This window comes from Tiliqua scincoides, chromosome 10 (assembly GCF_035046505.1).
Source record: "Tiliqua scincoides isolate rTilSci1 chromosome 10, rTilSci1.hap2, whole genome shotgun sequence".
NCBI lineage: Eukaryota > Metazoa > Chordata > Lepidosauria > Squamata > Scincidae > Tiliqua > Tiliqua scincoides.
The window spans coordinates 20,640,435-20,665,698 of record NC_089830.1 but is presented as its reverse complement, the minus strand read 5'-3'; the positions used below and the strand labels follow the sequence as shown (position 1 = coordinate 20,665,698).

General features: G+C 47.7%; 1 protein-coding gene and 1 pseudogene across 1 annotated transcript; both read left to right on the top strand.

Annotated features, from left to right (window-relative positions):
* The first annotated feature begins 2,750 nt into the window (after positions 1-2,750).
* On the top strand, positions 2,751-18,976 carry LOC136661718 (FXYD domain-containing ion transport regulator 3-like). The gene is made up of 8 exons (XM_066639097.1): positions 2,751-2,816; positions 13,208-13,267; positions 14,125-14,169; positions 15,106-15,129; positions 16,105-16,179; positions 17,118-17,154; positions 18,077-18,105; positions 18,805-18,976. Exons 2-8 carry the CDS (start codon positions 13,225-13,227, stop codon positions 18,825-18,827), a joined length of 276 nt encoding a protein of 91 aa, XP_066495194.1. The 5' UTR covers positions 2,751-2,816; positions 13,208-13,224; the 3' UTR covers positions 18,828-18,976.
* On the top strand, positions 13,876-13,998 carry LOC136661918 (5S ribosomal RNA; annotated as a pseudogene).
* Positions 18,977-25,264: the final 6,288 nt, after the last annotated feature.

Here is a 25,264-nt window from a genome sequence, read left to right as displayed (position 1 = left end):
CAGCCCTTCCAAGGAGCTCAGTACATGGTTCCTCCCCTCCTTTTGTCCTCACAACAACCCTGTGAGGTAGGCTGAGAGGAAGCTTCATGGCTGAAGGGGGATCTGGATCTTCCAGGTTCAACTCCCAAACCACTACACCATCCTGGTTCTTGTAGCCCCAGAAGCAGGAGATTGCTAAGTCCGATCGTCCTTGCCAAGGCTTCTCAAGAAAGTTTCCATCACAAGAGCCTGGCTTCACCAAAATGCCATCCAGAGCCACGCTTAGTGCTGTCATTCACAGAACAACTTCAGCATTGAGCTTGGGGCTAGGGGCTGGCCCTCCCCTTGAGGTGGGAGATAGAAGGTCTGGAGCCAAAGCAGGACACCAAAGTCGGTTCACCTGTGTACACTCCTCACTTGGTCTGTTCATTCAGACGATGATGTGCGTATGGGAAGGGGCTATCACAGTGGCCACTTCATTCTGTACTTCCATAACTTCAAATGCCCCCCCCCCCCAGTTCGACCAGAAGCCTGCCATCCAAGAACTGGCCAGTTAATGATCCAAATGCAGACATCAGCACACAGACACATCTGCTTCCTTGGAACTCATGGGCACCTGAGGATTGCCCGTTCACTCTGCTACAATATAAGCCATGTCTGGCAGAATTTCCCTCTTGGGGTCTAGAATTGAGACCTATCAACCCCAAGTCCCCTCACAGGCCCTCATCTTGCCCTACCCTTTTCCCCCCATCTCTTTCCTTCCAGACTGTTCCATATAGTTCCCAGTCCTACTTACGTTCCTCCTTTTTTTCTCCTGTTCTCCAGCACCCCATTCCCCATTGCTCACCCCATTTCTCATTCTCTGTTCTTAGGATTAGCTTTGAGATAAGCAACATTGTTTGTCCCAGCAATCAAACTGGGCTAATCAAAGATAGAGTGCCCCTGACCACAGAGGCTCTAGACATGGCAGGCTAATCGCACACTCTCCTCTCCTCCACACTTTCTCTTCCATTCCAGCAGCCCCCACTTTTCCTTTCCCAATCCAGAGAGTGGGAGGAGCAGAAGTGGCACATCAAGGGGGGGATGGACCACATTTGGTACCCAGCCAGAATCCAGGAGGATTGGGGACAGCCTTGCCTAGTGGTTAAGGGACCAAACAGGCTTTTTGATCCGGTTCCAATCTCCCCTCTACCATGAAACCATCAGGGTGGCTGCTTCCTTCCAGCCTCAGCTGCAATGGAAGGAGAATCATCCTTCCTCTCCTTGCATTCATTAGGGTGACCTTCAGAAAGGTCCCTTCCAGACTCAGCTGCAACAGGAGCAGACTCATCCTCTCCTTACAGGGTTATCCTAAGTGCTAGAGCAGGCTGAGACTTGTGGGGTGCTTGCCACACTCAAGAAGCTCTACCCAGAGCCCGGTTGCCCAGTTGCAATAGTCACATGCAGGAATGGGGTTCTGAAAAGCCCTTCAAGGTGCACACCAGGGCTAAGGAGGGAACCCAGCAGTGCAGACCAGATCTGAATTCCATTTTCTTTGCCCCGAAAAGAAGGGACCAAAACGCCTGCCTCTCCAAGCTGGCAGGAGGCTGAGATCTCCCTGCTTCCTGCCAGCCCTTCCCTTCCCTGCGGCAGCCAAACCTGTTCCTCACCTGCCCAGCCTGGGTGTGGTCTGTGCTTTGCTCTGTTTAGACAGGCAGAGGAGGGGGGCACCCCCTGCTCGCCTTTTTCCTGGTCTGGCTGCTACCTGGTTAGTTGCTTGCCTGGTGCTTGCTGGGGAGAGGGTAAGTAGGAGGGGGCAGGCATTCTTGGGGCGCCTGAACCACCTGGAGGGAAGGGAAAGGGTTAATCTCAGTGTGGGTCCCTCTCTTGGGTGTGGATCCTAGCTTGGGCTTCCTGGTTGCCCTTTCAGAAGAGGGAAGGAAAGAAGCCCTCTTCGTCTTCATGGAGGTGTCTGGCTCTTTGTTTCCTGCAAAGCTGGTCACCCTATAACAGCCGTTTTCAACCACTGTGCCGTGGCACACTGGTGTGCCGCGAATTGTCTGCAGGTGTGCCGCGAGAGTTTTGGGGAGAGTCATTTGTTAATAGGGCCAATGGGGATGTGAGCTCCCCACCAACAGCATGGTGTGCCTTTTCAATTGTCAAAAAACTGATGGTGTGCCTTGACAATTTTAGCACCTTGTTGGTGTGCCACAAGACAAAAAAGGTTGAAAATCACTGCCCTATAAGCTTGGGATCTATCTTGGTCAACGATAAGCACTCTTCATCCTTTCAGACTTTGGCTGCTCCAAATTGGAGCTCTTTCTCGTGACTGTTGGCAAAATCAAAAATAATTTTGCAGACCACTTGATTTTGCATTAAGAACAGGGTCCTAGATATCAACGAGGCTGGCGAGAATCTCCTTTTTGGAGTGCAGGCAAACACTCCAAGGAGAGGCGCACATCATGACTTATCATCCCTCTTTGCAGATAGCCAGTCACATTTATGGCTTGTCTTTTTCGGACACCTGGGCCCTGTAATAAACCCCCCAGGGTTTCAGGCAGGGATCGGAAAGGGTCATGGCTCAGTGGAAGACTGCAAAAAGGGTGGTGTAGTAGTTGTGGAGTTGGGCTTAGACCTGGAAGATCCTGGTTCAAATCCCCGCTCAGCCATGAAGCTTCCTAATGTGACCTTGTGCCATTCACTCTCTCTCTCTCTCTCTCAACCTCACCTACCTCGCCGGGTTGTTGTAGGACAAAAGGAGGGGAAGAACCATGATGTACTGCCCTGAGCTCCTTGGAGGAAGGATGGGAAAGATTGGGAAAATAAAAAAAATAAAATAAAATCCCCAGTACTTCCAGGTAGGTCAGAGAATGATCCTGGAGAGCCCCTATCAATCTTTGCAGTCTGATTTAAATGGATCATTGGTGTCGCTCAATCTAAGGATTATCCTTTAGTTTTTTTTTCTCTACCTAGAAGGAATCAAACCTGTCCTCTTCTGCATGGAAAGGATGTGGTTTGCCACTCGAGCGCTCCATCCAAACAGTCCGGTCCCTCTGTCTACCTGCATTTTGCAGGGTCTGTTGCTGAACCATAGCAGCAGCTGTGAATCTAAGCTATGTTCTTGAAAGTGAGTTCAACTGCAACCCCATGGGATTGGTTTTGGATCAAATATGTTTACGGTGGGAGCATTCATGGGAAGTGACCTATTAATTTTATTCTTTCAAAAATCGAGCAGGTGAGGCAAACCTCCTCCTCTCCCCAAATACACTTTGCCCTTTATGCTCTCTGAATTGTGGGTGTATATGGTGCTTCCGCTGAGCCAAATCCAGTCCGCAAAGGAACATAGATGGGTGCATTAAAGATAAAACATGGATGCATTTTGTTCATGCCCAAAATACGATGTAATGCTAAGTGGAGTGGTGATTTGGGGATGTGGGGTCTGTAATTGTGGAGCGCCACTGTAACCAATGCTGCAATGTGTCTTTTCCATTTGGACTTATGTCTGGTTAGAGGCTTATGCTAGTACAGAGTACAACAGGTGTGTCACTCTTGTTGTGTGAGATGCAGGCATCTTCTCTTGAAGATGGGGGGAGGGGGGAGAGTCTATTGTGAATGCAGAGCTCAGAAAATGAATGGGATTGGCACTCATCTTCTAGCACCAAAGTCAAAGCCACCATTCAGGTGCCCAGGCCTTAATATGGGAGAGAGTGACTAAGGTGATTACTGGGCTGTGGCACCTTCCTTATGAGGAAAGGCTACGGCGTTTGGGCCTCTTCAGCCTAGAAAAGAGGCGCCTGAGGGGGGACATGTTTGAGACATACAAAATTATGCAGGGGATGGACAGAGTGGATAGAGAGATGCTCTTTACGCTCTCACATAACACCAGAAACAGGGGACATCCACTCAAATTGAGTGTTGGGAGAGTTAGAACAGACAAAAGAAAATATTTCTTTACTCAGCATGTGGTTGGTCTGTGGAACTCCTTGCCATAGGATATGGTGATGGCGTCTTACCTGGACGCCTTTAAAGGGGGATTGGACATGTTTCTGGAGGAAAAATCCATTACGGGATACAAGCCATTATGTGTATGTGCAACCTCCTGATTTTAGAAATGGGCTATGTCAGAAGGCCAGATGCAAGGGAGGGCACCAGGATGAGGTCTCTTGTTGTCTGGTGTGCTCCCTGGGGCATTTGGTGGGCCGCTGTGAGATACAGGAAGCTGGACTAGATGGGCCTATGGCCTGATCCAGTGGGGCTGTTCTTATGTTCTTAACTACAGTTCCCAGGAAGCCTTGCAGGTCTCTTGTTATCAGGTGTGCTCCTTGGGGCATTTGGTGGGCCGCTGTGGGATACAGGAAGCTGGACTAGATGGGCCTATGGCCTGATCCAGTGGGGCTGTTCTTATGTTCTTAACTACAATTCCCAGGAAGCTTTGCAGGTCTCTTGTTATCTGGTGTGCTCCCTGGGGCCGCTGTGAGATACAGGAAGCTGGACTAGATGGGCCTATGGCCTGATCCAGTGGGGCTGTTCTTATGTTAAGTGCCTCTACCCCCCACCCCGCCATATTGGACTGATGCTATTGGTCAGCATTCAAATGGCTGTGATCAACTTAATCCCTGAAATGCCAGCCAGACTGACATGAGACCAGGACTCTTTGCCTGGGAGAAGCAGTCTCTGCAAGTACTTATTTCTCTTTTCAAGTCAGGGGGCCATAGTGATGTGCGGAGCTGCAGTGTGGAACTGGTGACTGCATGAATGTCAGGAGCACTTATTGGACAGTGCCTGTGCCATCATTAATGACGGGCAGAATGATTTGCCCAATGCCTTTTTGAAACGTTATATATATATATCTGGACTTTCAGAAGGCGTTTGACACGGTCCCTCACCAAAGGCTACTGAAAAAACTCCACAGTCAGGGAATTAGAGGACAGGTCCTCTCGTGGATTGAGAACTGGTTGGAGGCCAGGAAGCAGAGAGTGGGTGTCAATGGGCAATTTTCACAATGGAGAGAGGTGAAAAGCGGTGTGCCCCAAGGATCTGTCCTGGGACTGGTGCTTTTCAACCTCTTCATAAATGACCTGGAGACAGGGTTGAGCAGTGAAGTGGCTAAGTTTGCAGACGACACCAAACTTTTCCGAGTGGTAAAGACCAGAAGTGATTGTGAGGAGCTCCAGAAGGATCTCTCCAGACTGGCAGAATGGGCAGCAAAATGGCAGATGGGCTTCAATGTCAGTAAGTGTAAAGTCATGCACATTGGGGCAAAAAATCAAAACTTTAGATATAGGCTGATGGGTTCTGAGCTGTCTGTGACAGATCAGGAGAGAGATCTTGGGGTGGTGGTGGACAGGTCGATGAAAGTGTCGACCCAATGTGCGGTGGCAGTGAAGAAGACCAATTCTATCCTTGGGATTATTAGGAAGGGTATTGAGAACAAAACGGTTAGTATTATAATGCCGTTGTACAAATCGATGGTAAGGCCACACCTGGAGTATTGTGTCCAGTTCTGGTCGCCGCATCTCAAAAAAGACATAGTGGAAATGGAAAAGGTGCAAAAGAGAGCGACTAAGATGATTACGGGGCTGGGGCACCTTCCTTATGAGGAAAGGCTACGGCGTTTGGGCCTCTTCAGCCTAGAAAAGAGATGCTTGAGGGGGGACATGATTGAGACATACAAAATTATGCAGGGGATGGACAGAGTGGATAGGGAGATGCTCTTTACACTCTCACATAATACCAGAACCAGGGGACATCCACTAAAATTGAGTGTTGGGCGGGTTAGGACAGACAAAAGAAAATATATCTTTACTCAGCGCGTGGTCGGTCTGTGGAACTCCTTGCCACAGGATGTGGTGCTGGCATCTAGCCTAGACGCCTTTAAAAGGGGTTTGGACGAGTTTCTGGAGGAAAAATCCATTATGGGGTACAAGCCATGATGTGTATGCGCAACCTCCTGATTTTAGGAATGGGTTAAGTCAGAATGCCAGATGTAGGGGAGGGCACCAGGATGAGGTCTCTTGTTATCTGGTGTGCTCCCTGGGGCATTTGGTGGGCCGCTGTGAGACACAGGAAGCTGGACTAGATGGGCCTATGGCCTGATCCAGTGGGACTGTTCTTATGTTCTTATGTTATTATGTTCTTAACGTGGGGGCTTAGTGCGCGCTGGCATCATGGCAAAAGGGAGTTGAAATTGACTCCCCTCCAAGCAGAGCATGGGGAGGTCACTTGTCACTTTTGCTCACGTAGCACTTGGCTTTTAGAGTGCAATATTCTGAACCAGTGTGGGTTAGGAAGTAGCTTGAGCAAAAGGAGGGTGGAACATTTTGAGTGCCCCCACCTCCTTGCTTCTTCATAGAAATGGAAGCTTTCATGGCTGGGAACTCTGTCCTTGAAACAGGAGTGAAGTGGATTTAAATTTGCAGAGCAGGCATGTGCGCACCCTCACGTAGCTTTCAGACTTTGCCTTTGAGACTTTGAACCAGTGTCTGTACTACTTCTCTTGGGGCTGCTGGCTCAGATCCCAAGGTAGACTCATGTGTTGCTTTTACCAACTTGATAAGGGTTGTCCAAATGCAGATAAATTGCTTCTCCCCTCTTTGCTTTCAACTGAGTTGGTTCATTGGTCCATTTTAGCTAAACCCTGACCGGCAGCAGCAGTGGTTTTACCCTACCTGGCAGTGTCAGAAAATGAACTCAGGTCCTTCTGTTTGCAAAAGCAGGTGCTCTGACATGGAGTGACAGCCTCTCCCCAGAATCCTGGGGTAGATTTCAGCAATTAAGCAGCTGTCACTCTTGATTAGGCAAAGCCAGGCTGACTTCAGCCTCTTTTGAGACAAGCCCGCATATTTAGAGGGTGGTGAAAGCATCATTTGGGGAGCAAGTCCTAAGTCCAACCTAACCTCTCCACTGTGCACACACTCAAGGCCAACATTCTCCACCTCCTGCATTGCTACGATAATGAAGCAATTAAATTTCCCTCTGTGTGCACTTTCCTGAAATGCTGTACAGTAGTTGATTTTCTTTCTTTCTTTCTTTCTTTCTTTCTTTCTTTCTTTCTTTCTTTCTTTCTTGATTGATTGATTGATTGATTGATTGATTGATTGATTGATTGATTGATTGATTGATTGATTGTGAAACTAGGAAGGAATGTCCCTCTGGCAGGGTTTCATCATGGGGTTCAAGCTCCAAGGGAAAGAAAAAAAGCAATTACATTACAGAAAAATAGCTGAAGTACAGCATGTGTTTTAATGATCGTTCGCCACTTTGATCTTTTAGGAGAAGCAGGATATAAGTCTTTTAAATGAAGAAGTTATCCTCTGCTTTGGTAGAGCTTCTGCCAAAAGAAAATATTTGACAAAATAAAATATTTCTTTCCCCAGCATGTAATTAGTCTGTGGAACTCCTTGCCACAAGATGTGGTGATGGCATCTGGCCTGAATGCCTTTAAAAGGGGTTTGGACAAATTTCTGGAGGAAAAGTCCATGGCAGGTTACAAGCTAAGATGGGTATGTGCGACCTCCTGATTTTAGAAGTAGGCTGCCTCAGAATGCGAGGTGTGAGGGAGGGCACCAGGATGCAGGTCTCTGGTTGTCTTGTGTACTCCCTGAGGCATCCGGTCAGCCACTGTGAGATACTAGAAGCTGGACTAGATGGGCCTTTGGCCTGATCCAGGGAGGCTGTTCTTATGTTCTAGTCACAAAAAAAATCACCAAACTTCTAATTAAAAACCCCAAACACTTCTAATATTAAACGCTGAAATAAATGTGAGCTTTCCAGGCTAGAGCAAACCCACGCCCTCATGGGGAGGGCTGCAAACTCCACACAGATGCAGGAATTGATTTTTTTGTTTTCCTCTGAGCAATATTATAATGAAACAATTTTAAACAACTTTACGTGAGGACTTGCTGTACTTTAATTTCGGGCTAAGAACCTAACATGAGCCCTGGCTTGGAACCAACCAGATTGTTTTGTGCTTGCTGAAACTCGTTCCCTTTTGGCAGTGGTGCCATCAAAATGAGTTAGTAACTTGCTATTTCCAAGGAAGTCCATTGTTCCCTGGCTTGCCAATCAGATTAGAGCCTCAACCCCCCTACGCTTTTGGATGTAGGAGGTGTAGTAACATCCAATGTTCTTTGCAATATTGCTTTCCATCCTGAACCTTCCATTAACAAAGCATTTGTTTGTCGGCTTTGTTGATTTGCCGGGTCACAGTTCTTGACGGCTGCAATCTCTTACCACCCGCAGGAGCCGATATTAAATTATTAGAGCCTTGTTTTCTTTGGCCTCCAGACCTGCAGTTCTTGTTTACACTCTTCCTGTGAGGAACGTGTAGTCCAGCCATTTTCAACCACTGTGCCGTGTGCCACGAATGGTTCACGGGTGTGCCACAGGAATTTGGGGGAAGGTCATTTATTAGTAGGGCCAATGGGGGATGTGAGCCTCCCACTGGCAACCTAGTATGCCTTGTCAATTATCAAAAACCTGGTGGTGTGCCTTGACCATTTTAGTGCCTTGTCGGTGTGCCATGAGATGAAAAAGGCTGAAAATCGCTGGGTCCTTTCTGCACCTTAGCTCTGTGGTAAGAGTGTCCCTGCCTACCTCCATACTTGTCTCTCTGGGGTCATTGTAGCACATAGCTTCTCAAGTTCCTAGTCCCTATGAAGGCTCTCTCTGCTGTGATGACCCTGTTCTCTCTCACAGGAGTTTCACTATTCTTCAACATTCTATGCCTGACCCTTCCACAGCAGTTGTGCAGTTCATGGGATGGGGTGAGGAAGGGCCAAAACTTTGCCCCCCCCCCCACTTGGAACATCCTGTGATCAGGGTTCAGCAAAACCAGTTGCAGAGGGGTTGCAGCAGACCCTGTACGCACACTTACATGGGAGTAAGTTTCATGGAGCGCAAATGGGGCTTGCTTCTGAGCAAACATAAGATTGCGCAATTTGTTGGCATTTTTGGCTGGCATGTTCATATCTCGAAAATCATTCCTAAGTGCTGCGTAGCAGTTCAGTTGAGGGACAATTCCCTAAGTTTTCCTGTGTCCCTTACAATCAGTGTCATGTTAAGTGCCCTTGAGGACTAGTGCCAGTCTGACAAAAGGACCTCTGATGTCTTCCAATTTACACTGACTTCTTGCATTTCTTTCTCTCTCAATCTGAGCCTACCTACAATTAGTCCTCTGTATATTCATTATCTAGGAATTTGCCTATCAAAGAGAGAGAGGCAGAATTGCTACCTTCTCTCATTATCTGTGCCTCTGTTTTCATTATCCTCTATGCAGGGATATTCAAAACCAGCAAAGGGGGGGCCCTTTAAAATGGTTAGGGGTCATCCACTGGCCATTTTAAAGGGATTTGCGCTGATTACAGGTGCCATTCTGAAGGTCCAGGAAGCCTCTGGAAGGCCTCTGAAGCTTTCAGAGATCTTTTGGCACTTCCTGATGCACTCTGCTGACTTCCTGAGAGTCTCTGCTGGATTCTTCTGATGGTACCCCTTCCCCCTGCAGGGTAAGCCTTGTACCTAACCTCATTGATCCCATAGGATCAATGCTTGTTATCTGTGAATTCACTATACACTACACCAGGAACCTAACCCCCAGTGGATAATAAAAACTGGCTGTACATCTGTCTCTGTTGCCTTTAAGCAGATGGTGTTTAAGCCTGCTTGATTGCTGTTGTGAGCTGTAAATGCCAACATACTTCTGAAAGATACAGTTGAAAGATGCCTGCCATTGACTGATCTCTATCTCTAGTGCCTGGATTTGGCCCTCCTGGGCACCCTGAAGGAGCAGAACACTGAAAGAATGTTTGCAATGTTCTGTCTCTGTCCTCACAGAGCTTCTGATTGGCTTAGGTAATCCTGAACATTCTGGATGCCACTTAAGTATGGACCTTTTTTGGCTGGCAGGTCTTAACCCTCTCAGTTCTAGTGCTTGCGCTATGTTCATAGTACATGTGCTGTGTACAGATATTGTCTTGCTACTTCTAGGATCATGGGAGTTCAATGACTGTTTTAAAGATTGGGGGTCCTTGCTTGGCCCTCCTAAGTGGTGGCACTTGAAAAATATTAGGGGGGGGGAACAGAAAAGCTAAAGTCAATTTTTGGCGGAAGAGCTAGCTTTCTCTCGCATGTTAGGATTCTGAAAGAAAAATAATGGTGTGTTTTCTCGTAATGCTTCCATCCTAAACATAAATGGAACTGAGTCCTTGGGGACCCACTCTGGATAGGCCGGTGCTTTTTATATATACTGATTGATGATAATAAAGGAAAGCACTCTTGAGCATATAAAAAGTGTTTTTCCTTCAAGGAACCAGAGGGATCCAACAATGGGGGGGGGATTGGCTCCCTTCATTCTCCCTCTTCATTCTCCCTCCCATTCTGGTACTACCTGTGGTTCTCCTCATATATGGGAGGGGAAAGTTGGAGGGTCTTTGGACAGGGCCTTCTTCATTGTAGCCCCTTCACTTTGCAAACAGTTGCAGCTTTTTGTGGTTTTTCCAAGTGTCTCCCCTCTTGGAACGTTCTACATGGTGACCTGTCTGTAGTGAAGCCCTTGTGTGCAGCAGGGGACTCTGGGTGTGTTGGGCATCTCTCTTTATGTGGGATGCACACCTGTTAGACTCTGTCGTTGCTCCACTTTTAGTTTGCATGTAGCTCCACCTAGACCAGGGATGTCAAACATAAGGCCAGTGGGCTGAATGTGACCCGCAGAAGCTCTTTATCTGACCCTCAGGCTCTCTCAGCACCGCTTTCACAGATGAACTGGGCAACTGTCATTGCTGAAAGGGCAACCTGCGTGATAATTGGAGTCTCCCATATCTTGTCATTTGCAGCAGAAAAGTTCCTAAGTGAGATAAAAGTACTTATTTCTGATCATGACCTGCTTAATGGCATCACTTCCTGCTCAATGACATCACCTCTGGCCCTCAGCAGGCATCTTGAATACTGTTTGGCCCACTGTATTAATCAAGTTTGACATCCCTGACCTAGATCACACCCTAGTGCTCAGCTCTGTGTTGCAAACACTGGGCCGCCCTTTGGGGCAGGTTTTTCGAGGAAGCTGCTCTGCTTAAGCTGATCTTCTTATCAAGCTTCTGAGAAGCTTCCAAATAACTCCAAGGTACAGTGCTCTAGAACAGGGGTGCCCAAACCCCAGCCCTGGGGCCACTTGCAGCCCTCGAGGCCTCTCAGTGCGGCCCTCAGGGAGCCCCCAGTCTCCAATGAGCCTCAGGCCTTTTGAAGATTTGTTGGAACCCACACTGGCCCGATGCAACTGCTCTCAGCCTGAGGGCAACTGTTTGACCTCTTACGTGAGCTGTGGGATGAGGGCTCCTGCCACTGCTTTCTGTTTCACGTCGGTGATGCAGCAGAGGCAGCAAAGGAAAGGCCAGCCTTGCTTTGTGCAAGGCCTTTTATAGGCCTTGAGCTATTGCAAGACCTTCATTCATTCATATAAGTTCATCTTTAATATATTCATTTATGTAAACTTATTCAAATTTTAAATGTAAATTAATTCTTTTTTCCCCGCCCCCCAACACAGTGTCAGAGAGATGATGTGGCCCTCCTGCCAAAAACTTTGGACATCCTGTGCTCTAGAACACGTGCTGAAAAGTGCCAAAAACAGCTGAATACCTCCGGGTGTGTAAAGGGGCATACAGAATGCCACCCCCCCTTACATGTTGGTGCACAAACCTCCATTCCTTCTCCTCCTGGTTCCTGGATTTGACAAGGAACAGGGGAATGGAGCAGAGGAGGGAGTGTGAAGGAGTAGAAGACACTGCGTTCACCTACCCTTTCCCTTTTGTCCACACTTCCTCTAGCTAAGTGATTTTGATCTGGTGTGCCATAGAAGTTTAAAGCACAGTGGTTGAAAATTGCTGAAAGACTTTGCCAGGTTCTGCAGATCTGTTTCTAGGGCAATTGTCTTTAGTAGTGAATTGTTGGTCTCTCTTCCTCTGCTGGCTCTTAAGGAGCCAATTGACCTAGAAACAGATCCGCAGAACCTGGAGGGGTTTCCTGGAAGCCAGAAGTGACAAGAGACGAAGACCATAGAGAAGGCCGACAAAATTTATGCACCTTTGAGATACAAGCATAAATATGTACTACAATTTCAACAAGCACACTCTACACACTCACCCACACATTCTATACAACATGCATCATAATATAAAAACAGTATAACAGACCATAATGCCCAGGAGCATGGTAACAACTATATCGCCTTATTCAACTGTGTATAAAAACTGTTCAGGAGTCGTGTGGTGCTGCTCTAATAGTTCTGTATCGTCTACCCGAAGGCAACAGTTCAAAGAACTTATGAGCCGGATGGAAGGGGTCTCTCAGAATACTATGTGACTTCTGCAGACAGCGAGATGTATAGATGTCCTCCAAAGCTGGTAGATGAAGGCTGATGATGTGCTGTGCGATCTTCATAATTCTCTGCAGTGCTTTTTTGTCCCCTGCAGAGCAAATTCCGTACCACACCAAGATATCATAGGTTAGGACACTCTCAGTGGTGCAACGATAGTAAGACACAAGCAGCTGCTGTGACAAATCTAACCTCCCAAGCTTCCTCAGAAAATATAACCGATTTTATGCCTTATATATCAATGTGCTGGTGTTAATAGTCCATGAGAGGTCCTCTGTGATGTAAATACCTAGGAATTTGAAACTAGCCTCTCCACCTCCTCACCATTTATGTGCAATGGTGTGTGTACATCCCTCTTTTTCTGGAAGTCAATTATCAGTTCTTTAGTTTTTTTGATGTTAAGTGAGAGATTATTTTCTTTGCACCACAATAACAACTCCTGTACCTCCTTCCTATAAGCAGACTCATCATTCCTGCTAACTTGCCCCAGAGGCAAGTACCTCTGCCCGTCTCATGGGTGGGGCAGCCCTACATCATGTGATCATCTCTGAACACATTGCAAAAACACTTTGCATTTAAAAACAACAACAGTCAGGCATGCCTTTAACTCAACTCAAATTCATATTTTTGTGGTTTTAGGTGTTTGGGAGGGGTGTTCTTTGTGCAGTGTCTCGAAATCTTGCAGAGAGGACAAGATGACCTACATACAGAATGGTATCTGTTGCAAAAGCCCTGGGGGTGAGAAATGTTTATTGGAACACAGGGCTTCCATGTCTCCTCTGTTGTCTGGGGAAAACATGGGGGAATCCAATAGGCATGTATGGAGCAAACATTTTGGCCCTTGGTTTAGCCGTCCTTTCTCTAAGCATCTTTCTCTTTCCGCAGAGCCCACACATTCCAAGATGAAGTCCACAACTATCGAGATCCTCCTCCTTCTGTTGGCTGGTAATCTACTTGAGCTTATTTTGGTCTCTGCCAAGAGAGGCTCAGCCCAGTGAGCAGAAACCACCTGCTCTCTGATAGTGCGTGGAGCACTAGTTGATGGGCATGAGTCCTTGGCTAGTGGACAACCTCATCAATATCTCTATAGGTTGGGGCAACGATTACAGAGATATGGGGATCAGAGGAACAGAATTTGAGTTTCTGATTCTGTTTGGGCAATGACTCTTTCCTCATGGTTGAACTACCCAAAGGAACAACATGAGTTGTCAATTGCAATTGGAAACTGTCCGATTGTCTCAAATTGCACACAGTCATGTACAGAATGAACAATGCCAGCCAGGACTTTTTCCCCCCAACCAAAAATTGTGCGGGCCAGGGGAGGGGTCTGGGGTGGAGAACAAAACCACGAGGGGGGAAGGAAGTGCTAAAGCCCCCCCCCTCCATATCCCAAGGTTTGGCCACATTTTGCCCCACTTGCTAATTGCAGATGCCCAATCTCGGCTGATCTCGGAAGCTAAGCAGGGTCAGGCCTGGTTAGTACTTGGATGGGAGACCGCCTGGGAATACCGGGTGCTGTAGGCTTATACCATAGTCTTTCGAGACTGAAGGTTGCCAACCATCTCCCTATACTGAACGCTATCTCCCAATCTCGTCTGATCTCGGAAGCTAAGCAGGGTCAGGCCTGGTTAGTACTTGGATGGGAGACCGCCTGGGAATACCAGGTACTGTAGGCTTCTACCATAGTCTTTCGAGACTGAAGGTTGCCAACCAATAATAAGCTCTTATGAAGGTCGGTTATGAAGCTCGGTTGTGTCATCCCCATCACCTGAGAATGACTTTCTTTCCGTTTCGTTGTGCAGCTTTTTCGTCTTGTTCCGTCATGCAGCGACCACAAGACGCGACAGGTGAGTAGCTTCCGCTCTGGCCCCGGTGCTTTCACATAGCACTGTAGACATGATGGAGGGATGTTGTTGCCCTCTCTCTGCTAGTGAACCGCATCTCAATTTTGTCCCGTTGCATTCCGCTTATGGCCAGGTTAATCGGAAGGGCCCCACAGAAGTGCTTTTAAGTCACCCTGTGGAAAATCGGAAGCCTCCTAGGTTTGTGCTGGGCAGGATTAGTGTAGATGCAAAGTTGTCAGGTAAGCTACTGAGACAAGCAAGTTGTGGCTGAGGTGCGCTGATCTCCTAACAGTCCTCCCCAAAGTCACCTTGAGGCTCAAGCAGCTGGGTCACTCCTTTCTGGCTCCTGCTTCTGATTCTAGCATTCCATCAATGGTTTCACCTTTGGAAGGGCTGCTAGAATGTTTGCCTTTGGGTTAGAACAGGGGTGTTCAAAGTTTTAGGAAGGAGGGCCACAACATCTCTCTGACACTGCATTGGGAGCCAGGGGAAAAAAAGAATTAATTTACATTTAAAATTTGAATAGATTTACATAAGCTTACATAAATGAATATATTAAAAATGAACTTATATGAATGAATGAAGATCTTGCAATAGCTCAAGGCCTATAAAAGACCTTGCACAAAGCAAGGCTGGCCTTTCCTTTGCTGCCGCTACTGCATCACAGATGTGAAACAGCAAGCAGTGGAGGGAGCTCTCATCCCACAGCTCATGCGAGAGGTCAAACAGTCGCCCTCATGCTGCTTCGGGCCAGTGTGGGCTCCAACAAATCTCCGGAGGGCCAGAGACTCATTGGAGACCAGGGGCTCCCTGAGGGCCGCATTGGAAGACCTCGAGGGCCGCAAGTGGCCCCAGGGCCGGGGTTTGGGCACCGCTGGGTTAGAAGAATCCCAGTGATAGGATGTTAACATCTTCCCTTCTGTCACTCTCTCTTCTCAGATAAAGAAGGTCCCTTCTATTATGGTAAGTGCAAACCCTTCTTGTCAGTATCAGGGAACCCCTTGCTTTTCCACAAGGTTATTTGCAAGCACCACTTTTCCCAAGTAACACCCTTTGCAAATCTGCAGGGGAGTGAGTAGCTTGCCCACAGTGGTCCCTGCAGCATGGGAGAGCTTCTGTCAGTTGCTTATGCCTCCTGATCTCTCCTTCAGTCTGCACCCTCCTTCTCCAAGCCTTGTCCCAAGCACTACCTACCATCTTGGAGAAGCACCACAAGTGATATTCACCCAGTAGGAAAACTATGACATAACCTATCCTGAGCCTTTGGTTGGGACAAATGATAGCAGTCATTCTCCAACAGATGGGGGAAGGCCTGTTTGCAAAAGGAGGAAAGAGGCAAGCTTTTGCGTGTGTTTGTTGCATGTGTGTTGCCCAATGGAAGCGTGCCCATCTCAGCATATTTCTCGGTTCTCTTCTTTACCTGTCCCCTATAACACTTGATCACACTGGAGGGCTCTCCCATCTCTCCTCCACTACTACAACTCTTGGCCAGCTCTTCCACACTGCCTTAGCTTACAATAAATATATCCAGGCAAGGAGCAAGTCTCTCTCCCTCTTCTTTCCCCAAACAGAATAGGGAGGTCTGGAGAGGGGTAAAAAAAGAGCAGGCTGTTTAGTAGGTACCGGGGCCTTCTTAGTGGTGGCACTACAATGGTAGAATTCCCTTCCCAGGGAAGTTAGCTTGATTTTGGTTGGCACTGTACTCTCTTGGAATATGATATGAAGCTTCTGACCCTTGCTTCTTCATCTCTTAATAGCGGTGGTGTGTTTTTCTATTGCTTTCAGTGTTGCACTGACTTGTGTGACTATTTCGATAAGCGATTTCTACTGCTTGTAAGGAAAAAATGTCATATAAATGTATTAAGAATGTGTAAAGCATAGATCACAGATGAAGAGGAGATATTCTCAACAAGTTCAAACTCTCTCTTTCCTCCCCAGACTGGGAAACGCTTCGTATTGGTGGATTGGTCTTTGCCGGTGTCACCTGTTTTTTGGGAATCGTCATCCTGATCAGTAAGTGGGGTGGGCATTGAGGCTCAAGGAGGTGGGAGACAATTAGCACTGGTGGATGCAGTTCAGTTGAGCTCTTGCAGTAGTGGCAAGCCTGTGCCTAGACTGTACCACTAGAGGCTGCAGGTGGGGGGCTCCTGTAATGAAGTGGCGTAGCCCAGATGCAGTTCCAGCCATCTCAGCGAGAAGGGCTGTAGCTCAGGAAGGAAGCCCTTTTTTGCCTGCAAAACAACCTAGGTGAATTCCCCAGACCTGGCATCACTGATGCAGAGCTAGGGAAATGACTGCTTTCTGAAACTTCAGACAGGCACCCCCAGCCAGGGCAGAAGGCAGTTCTGTATATTCTAGCCTCTGGACCAACCAGTCTGCACCAACAGGCAGAGCTGTTATGTATTGCCCCGGCACCCGGGGCAATGATGTCATGAAGTTACGGGACAGGGTGTTTCATGATGTCACTTTCAGGTTCTCCCCAGAGAAAGAGGCGCTTGCTTCAGCAGCTTCACAATCCCCATTCTTTCGCCTGCGGAGGTCCCCTTTAAGGAATGGGCGGGGCATGAAGCCACCAGCCCCTCCTCCATAACTAGGGCTAAGCCTGGGGCCCTCATGTGCACCCGCTTGGCAGTGCCTGGAGCAGGTGCCCATCAGGCTTCACCCTAGTTACCCCTCTGCCAGTAGGGTTTAACTGACAGGTAAGGAGCTGCCTTATACCCACATTGTACTGGTCCATCTAGCCTCTTATTCCTGGCAGCAGCTCTCAGAATTTGTAGGCAGAGAGATTTTCCCCAGCCCTACTCCATGAGGATGCCTGAGACCGGGGTGTGCGTCACCTGCATGCAGAACTTCTGCAGGACCCGTGCTTTGTGGGCAGCTGCTGCTCTGATTGACCAGAAATGTTCCCAACCTGACTACACTTTTTATTTACTCCCCTCTCCCCCACACAGGTGGAAAGTGCAAGTGCAAATTCAACAAGAAGAAGAGGTACAATCTTTGGTGGGAACAGCTGGGAGATGCCAGAAGGGCTTCCCATGGATGAAGGAGGGGAGGGGGGGTATGCAGGTGACTTGAGTTGGAGAATGCCAAGTCTGCTTTGTGTGTGTGTTTGTGTGTGTGAGAGAGATATCTGTCAGGCTATCTCCATTACTTTGCCGCCTCCTCTCTGGATTCAAAAAAGAAGAGAGTAGAAGAGCGCGGAGGAGTAGAGAGCAATTGGCTAGAGGGGTTGGAGATGGTCTAGCTCAGGGGTGTCCAAACTTTTTGGCAGGAGGGCCACATCATCTCTCTGACACTGTGTTGGGGGCTGGGGAAAAAAGAGTTAATTTACATTTCAAATTTGAATAAATTTACATAAATGTATACATTAGAGATGGAACTTATATGAATGAATGAAGGTCTTGCAATAGCTCACAGCCTATAAAACGGCCTTGCGCAAAGCAAGGCCGGCCTTTCCTTTGCTGCCACTGCTGCATCACAGATGTGAAACGACAAGCAGTGGAGGGAGCCCTCGTCCCACAGCTCACACCAGAGGTCAAACAGTTGGCCATCACGCTGACAGCAGTTGTGTCAGGCCAGCGCGGGTTCCAGCAAGTCTCCGGAAGGCCAGAGCTTATTGGAGACTGGGGTCTCTCAGAGGGCCAGATCAGGAGTCCTCGAGGGCTGCAAGTGGCGCCAGGGCCAGGGTTTGGGGACCCCTGGTCTAGCTCATGGCTCTCATCTAATTGCTTCCTTTTTCTGTTCCATTCTCTCTTTTTGAATCCAGGGAACAGGAGGAAAGGAGGGGTTCAGGCAGTGGTGACATACCACTGGGAAAGGGGGAGCACTTGTCATTCCTCTTTCTGTAGTAGGAGGTGTGGATCTGTCCTCTGCCATCCATAACATCTTCTTTTTCTCTTGTCTTCTATAGTTCCCCAGTCAGCGTGGCTCCAAAAGCAAGTAAGTGCTCCTTTGGGGATAGGAAAGGCTCCTCCCCCCCCCCCCCCAAAAAAAATCCATTCACCTTTGCCATGGAATGTATGGTTTAACAAGCACATAGACACTGCGCCACCCCACAGTGCATGGCTGGTGGCTTCACCAGCCGGTGAGGCTCCATTTTGAACTCTCGATAAACGATTGTCGGGCAACACAACAAAGCCAGGATGGTGTGGCAATTCCGGAGTTGGACTTGGACCTGGAAGATCCAGGTTCAAACCCCCACGCAGCCAGGTCCTGGGTGACCTGGGGACAACACCTACCTCAGTCTCGCCTACCTCACAGGGCTGTTGTGAGAACAAAAGGAGGGAAGGAACCATGAACATCACCCTGAGCTTCTTGGAGGAAGGGTGGCATAAAAATGTGAAAAAATACATATAATGAAATGTGCTTGACCGGCATATCTTTTAACTGGAAGAGCCGACCCCCTTCTCGGCCTTTTAAAATGGAGAAGCAGTTGAGCAGAGCAGACAAAGCAGCACGTCTTTAGCAGCACAGGATGAGTGGCAGGGTGGCAGCCGTCGTAATTGGCATGAGGACGGGGGCGTCGCAAGGGTACATGTCTATTTTTAGCTGCGAAGTGGTGTGCTGAATGACATAAAGCTTCTTCTCTCGTGTTCTCTCCCTCCCTCCCTCTCTCGTTCTCTCTCTCATCCTCTCCAGGATCAGACAGCACTGACTGCTGAGTCAAGAAAATGGCTGCCCTCACTGAGATTCCAGCCCTGCCTCAAGGCTATGAAACCATTCCTGGCCGTTGGTGGCTCTCAAGGCCCATTATTTTCACGTTGTTCTAGGGTCTCTCATGTCTGTGTCCCCCTTTTTTTTTTTTTTATAATATCAGTGCAATAAATGTTTTATCCTGCTTTTTCCGAAATGACTGATCTCTGGCTATGTTGGAAGAGTTTGATCTGAGGGTCTTTCTCCCCCCTGTTACCCTGCACGTGCCCGATCTTGTCTGATCTTAGAAGCTAAGCAGGGTCAGGCCAGGTTAGTATTTGGATGGGAGACCGCCTGAGAATACCGGGTGCTGTAGGCTTATATACCATGATCTCGGAAGCTAAGCAGGGTCAGGCCTGGTTAGTATTTGGATGGGAGACCGCCTGAGAATACCGGGGGCTGTAGGCTTATATACCATGATCTCGGAAGTTAGCAGGGTCAGGCCTGGTTAGTATTTGGATGGGAGACCGCCTGAGAATACCGGGTGCTGTAGGCTTATATACCATGATCTCGGAAGTTAGCAGGGTCAGGCCTGGTTAGTATTTGGATGAGAGACCGCCTGAGAATACCGGGTGCTGTAGGCTTATACCATGATCTCGGAAGCTAAGCAGGGTCAGGCCTGGTTAGTATTTGGATGGGAGACCGCCTGAGAATACCGGGGGCTGTAGGCTTATACCATGATCTCGGAAGCTAAGCAGGGTCAGGCCTGGTTAGTATTTGGATGGGAGACCACCTGAGAATACCGGGTGTTGTAGGCTTGTACCATAGTCTTTCGAGACTGAAGGTTGCCAACCAGGGTCCAGTTGCAGGGCTGACCAAAAGACATTCTTGATGTGATATGCCAAATGTGCCCACCCCCTTACTTGATTATGCACCAGCCTCTGCTCGTCCCACTCTCTAATGTTCAAGCTCAGCACTCTTCTCCAGCCCCACATTTTCTCTTTCCAATCCTCTCTTCCTTTTCCAGTCCAGAGATGGAAGGAGGAGCAGGAGGAATGGGAGCAAGGAGGTGGAAAGAAAAGGGTGCCCCCACCAACCTGCTACCTGAAGAAACCATCTCAGCTGACCTCATGGATGGGCCGACCCCATCCAGTCATCATGCCATCCCTCCTACATCTAGAAGCAGGAGGTAAGGGCTTGGAAGTCCACTGAGGTTTTGATGGTTTGTTTCCACCAGCTCACACCCCCTGCCTCGGAGCTAAGAATGGAGAAAAAAGGTCTAGCTGTCATCCATGTCTTTCACTATCCAGCAGTTTCCATTGGCTGCCACCTCCTTGGGCATCTCTTTTCCTCCTTAGCCCATCTTCCCCTGACCCCATGCAGCTAGTCATGCATATCTCAGGAGCTTCACTACCTCTTAAAAGACCACAGCTTTCCATGAGCTGTGTGGTGGACCGCACGCGTGGACCACCTTTCCGTGTGGTGGACTGACCACAGATCAGGGAGGCATTCCCTCCGGGTGGGTAATCAGGTTGTCTGCTCCCACAAGTCCCTGTTGGAGTCCAACTGGTTTCAGATCCAGGAACCAGCCATACAGATAAAACAATTTTGTCTCTCAATGCAACATGAGGAGAGGAGAGCACAAATCTGCCCCAGTTGTGAAACCAAATTGGTTTGGATCACAGTTCCATTGTCCCGGTTCTTGTTTTGTCATTATTCTTGTTTTGTCACAAATTGCTATGGAAATGACTAAACTGTTCCCAGAACTATTGAACAACATCACAGGGATGTTGGCAAGCGCTATTTGCATGGAGGATATGTACGCGTGAAATGGACCGAGGGAGGAATTTGTGTGTCTCTTAGCAACCCCTCCTGCCGCTTTCAAGAGGGTTATCTCCTACGTTAAGAGCATTTATTTAAACCTTGGAGTTGATTTTAGTTTTTGCACCCAAATTGAAAAGTCCAAAGGATGCCTTCTTGCTTGGCAGCTCCTGCCCTCTTCCCTACACCAAAAGTAACCAGATTGGGATATTACGCACTTAGTAGAGTCTGCTGATGGACTAAGTTTGCATAGGACAGCAGTTACAATTACTCTGTGTGTGTGAAGCAGTTAATGTATAAGGGCCAGATCCTATCCAACTTTCCAGGGCCGGTGCAGCTGCAATGCATACCTGAGGCAAGGGAATAAATGTTTTCTTACCTTGTGGAGGACTCCAAAACTACCCTCCCACCACATGAAGTAGCCCACACCCCATTGGCAGAGCTACACTAGAGCTGGAAAATTGGATAGGATTCAGCCCTAAGGCTGCAATCCTACACAAACCCCCCTGATGGTAAGCCCCATTGAACTTAATGGGACTTATTTTTGAGGAGCCACAGATAGGCTTGTGCTGTAAGTTTGATTAAGGGCATAGTTACATTGTAGTGTAAAGAATCAAGACCTCCTGATCCAACAGTGAACTCTTGTGGGGGGGCATGCTAGTTTAAAGAGGGAAGCTCTATGATACCAATGTCAGCTCTATGATGAGCTGTTGGGGGCATAGATATTGGAATGTTCCACAAGCAGCTTACAGCACCATCTGACTGCTCAGACATAAGCTCCATTGTGTTCAACGAGGCTTCCTCCCAGGAAAGTGTATATAAGCAGTGGTTCCCAAACTGTGGTTCGGGACCCACTGGTGGGTTGCAACCTGATTTTTGGTGAGTCACCAAAGGGTGATGGAAAGACAACTAATTGTCTCAAGCCCTGAGGCGATACAAAAATCAGATACTGTAGCTGCTAATTACCCTGTAAAGAGCTCAACTCTTGCAGTTTGCAAGCATGTGTCAACATAGGGAGATAAATGTTTGAGAGTCTTTTTTTCTGGTTATTATTCCTTATAAGAACATAAGAGCAGCCCCACTGGATCAGGCCAGAGGCCCATCTAGTCCAGCTTCCTGTATCTCACAGCGGCCCACCAAACGCCTCAGGGAGCACACCAGATAACAAGAGACCTCATTCTGGTGCCCTCCCTTGCATCTGGCATTCTGACATAGCCCATTTCTAAAATCAGGAGGTTGCACATACGCATCATGGCTTGTAACCCGTAATGGATTTTTCCTCCAGAAACTTGTCCGATCCCCTTTTAAAGGCGTCCAGGCCAGACGCCATCACCACATCCTGTGGCAAGGAGTTCCACAGACCAACCAGACGCTGAGTAAAGAAATATTTTCTTTTGTCTGTCCTAACCCACCCAACACTCAATTTTAGTGGATATCCCCTGGTTCTGGTGTTATGTGAGAGTGTAAAGAGCATCTCTCTATCCACTCTGTCCATCCCCTGCATAATTTTGTATGTCTCGGTCATGTCCCCCCTCAGGCGCCTCTTTTCTAGGCTGGCCCAAACGCTGTAGCCTTTCCTCATAAGGAAGGTGCCCCAGCCCAGTAATCATCTTAGTCACTCTCTTTTGCACCTTTTCCAATTCCACTATGTCTTTTTTGAGATGCGGCGACCAGAACTGGACACAATACTCCATGTGTGGCCTTACCATCGATTTGTACAACGGCATTATAATATTAGCCGTTTTGTTCTCACTACCTTTCCTAATGATCCCAAGCATAGAATTGGCCTTCTTCACTGCCGCCGCACATTGAGTCGACACTTTCATCGACCTGTCCACCACCACCCCAAGATCTCTTTCCTGATCTGTCACAGACAGCTCAGAACCCATCAGCCTATATCTAAAGTTTTGATTTTTTGCCCCAATGTGCATGACCTTACACTTACTGACATTGAAGCGCACCTGCCATTTTGCTGCCCATTCTGCCAGTCTTGGAGAGATCCTTCTGGAGCTCCTCACAATCACTTCTGGTCTTCACCGCTCGGAAAAGTTTGGCATCGTCTGCAAACTTAGCCAATAACATAAATAACTTATAACTTATTTTATTTCTTTCTAGATCTCCTTTTTTAAACCTAGGTGGGTCCCGATAGATTGTCATATAAGAAAGTGGGTCTTGGTGCTAAAAAGTTTGGGAGCCACTGGTGTTATAGGATTGCAACCTCATTTTGCCAGTGTGCAATTGGTTAAACCATGAAGGCCCTTTGAACATTGGCCTGCTGTGGAGCCAAAATTGGGTAAATGCAACTGGCTTCCAAGTACTACAGCTGCAGTGTCTTGAGCCAGAAATAGGGCACAAGTCCCTGGGGAAGCCAACACAGAGCCAACTGTCTTTCTGTCAATTCTCTATGTAGCCACATAGTGAGCCATAGTGCGCTATTTGGGGGTTAGAGGGAGACAGACCAGGGAGAAGCCCAGAAAAGAGAGACAGTCAAGATGGACAGTAACAAAGCCGGGCATTAAGAGATGTGCGTTGAGGAACAACAGTACATCCCTATTAACTTTTTGGCATGTTTCATGGATGGATTTACTTCTCAGTTCCTGGCATTAAAACAGTGTGTCTCATTGGCTTACAAGCTGCAAATGTGTGAAGCCAGCATCTGTATAAACCTGATATAATACCAGTTTTGTCAAGGTTCTGGGGTGTGTGCGTGTGCGCGCGCATGTGAAAGAATCTGGGTATGTTTTGAAAAAATAAAACACTGCAGAGGCTGCAGCCTGAAAAATAAGTGTGTACTTGGCTTCAAATTGAATTCCAGTGTCACACCTTGAATTTAACAATGCCTAAATAACTATCATTTGTTTGCCTACAATATAGGGAATAAAATGCCAGATTGTTTCACCTCAAGCTGCCAGCAGGGAATAATATTTTTGCATCCTTTTCCATGCAATATATATAATTTATCCATCCATCCATCTCTGCATGTAGCATTCTAAAATGTGACCCCCATGCTTGCAATCTGAAGGAACCTGAGGGGGGACATGACTGAGACATACAAAATTATGCAGGTTGTGGCTAGAGGGATGTTCTTTTCCCTCTCACACAACACCAGAACCAGGGAACAGCCACTAAAATTGAGTGTTAGGAGAGTAAGGACAGGTAAAAGAAAATATTTCTTTATCCAACATGTAATTAGTTTGTGGAACTCCATGCCACAGAATGTGGTGATGGTATCTGGCCTAGATGCCTATAAAAGGGGACTGAACACATTTCTGGAGGAAAAGCCCATCATGGGTTCAGTGGCGTCGCTAGGGGGGTGCAGGGGTGCAGGCCGCACTGGGTGACGTGCACTTGGGGGGTGACATGCTAAAATCATGGTGTTTAGAAGTAACCCCATCATATTATATACCGTTGGATGTGGAATGTTGAGCGGAATGCAGTGCAAAAGCCCTGGGGGAAATATCTCCTTTCCATCAAAAGTTATGGTCAAAAAACTGGAGAACAAGAAATGCATGGATCCCTATGGAAGGTGAAACTGAGCCATATCACGTGTTTAGTCGTGAGTAGGCAAACCTGCCTTTGTCAGTCGTAAAGGGCAGGCTGAGAGGAATCCAGCGACACCAGAATGGTCCTGATCCAATGAATGCAGCCCCCAAAAACACCTAAGAAGGAAGTCCCTTCCTCCAAGCAGATGAATGTACTGAGCCCTATGGAAAGTGAAACTAAGCCTCACGGTTGCGTTTACTCGTGAGTAAGCAAACATGCCTTGGCTGGTGTGGAAGATCAAGCGAAGGAGAATGCAAGGCTACCAGAATGGTCCTGATCCTATGCACCTGGAGCTAAACAAGTGCTCCAGAAGACAGCCTTCCCCCCTCCCCACTAAAAAGGATCAAAATAGAGGCTTCAGCTAATAAGGAGACCCTTTTTGAGACTCGCAAAGCCAGGTGGATCCTGACAGTGATCTGGTATAAACAGAAGTTCTTAAATTGAACTGGGCGCTGTAGGGATGAAAACCTTACTAGTTTGTTTTTTTTTGGGGGGGGGGAGTATTGTAGGCAGGCTACAGAGGAAATTCACAGTGGAACAGGGCTGGCTTCTGCTTATTTAATTATTTGTTTTACTTTACTTATTTATACTGATTTATTTTAATTTGCCTGATGTCACTTCCACCATGACATCACTTCTGGTGGGTCTTGGACAGATTGTGATTCTAAAAAGTGGGTCCCAGTGCTAAATGTTTGAGAGCTACTGCAATAAGGTAAGCTGACACCCGGGGGGGTGTGTGTGTGTGAAACCACTAGTGACCAAAATCACTAAAATCATAATTTGGAAGAATACCATCATGTTTTATATCAATCAATGTGTCATTTCATGCAGAATGTGTTCTATCTTTGTTCTATCAAAAGGTACAGCCAAAAAAACCAGTGGGGGCGAGTGATGGTACATCACCACACCCACCACCTAGGGTGTTGCCCCGCACACTGCAAGGCGGGTGACGCACTGGCATCCCGCACCAGGTGACGCGAACCCTAGTGACGCCACTGCATGGGTTACAAACCATGATGTGTATGTGCAATGTCCTGATTTTAGAAGACTACTTCAGAATGCCAGGTGCAAGGGAGGGCACCAGGATGCAGGTCTCTTGTTG

What these genes read in the sequence shown, in the direction of transcription:
- LOC136661718 (XM_066639097.1), top strand. Translation starts at nt 13,225, where the DNA reads ATGAAGTCCACAACTATCGAGATCCTCCTCCTTCTGTTGGCTG. An exon ending in GCGACCACAAGACGCGACAG is followed by an intron (nt 14,170 to 15,105) that starts GTGAGTAGCTTC and finishes CTCTCTTCTCAG; the next exon opens with ATAAAGAAGGTCCCTTCTAT. An exon ending in GGGAATCGTCATCCTGATCA is followed by an intron (nt 16,180 to 17,117) that starts GTAAGTGGGGTG and finishes TCCCCCACACAG; the next exon opens with GTGGAAAGTGCAAGTGCAAA.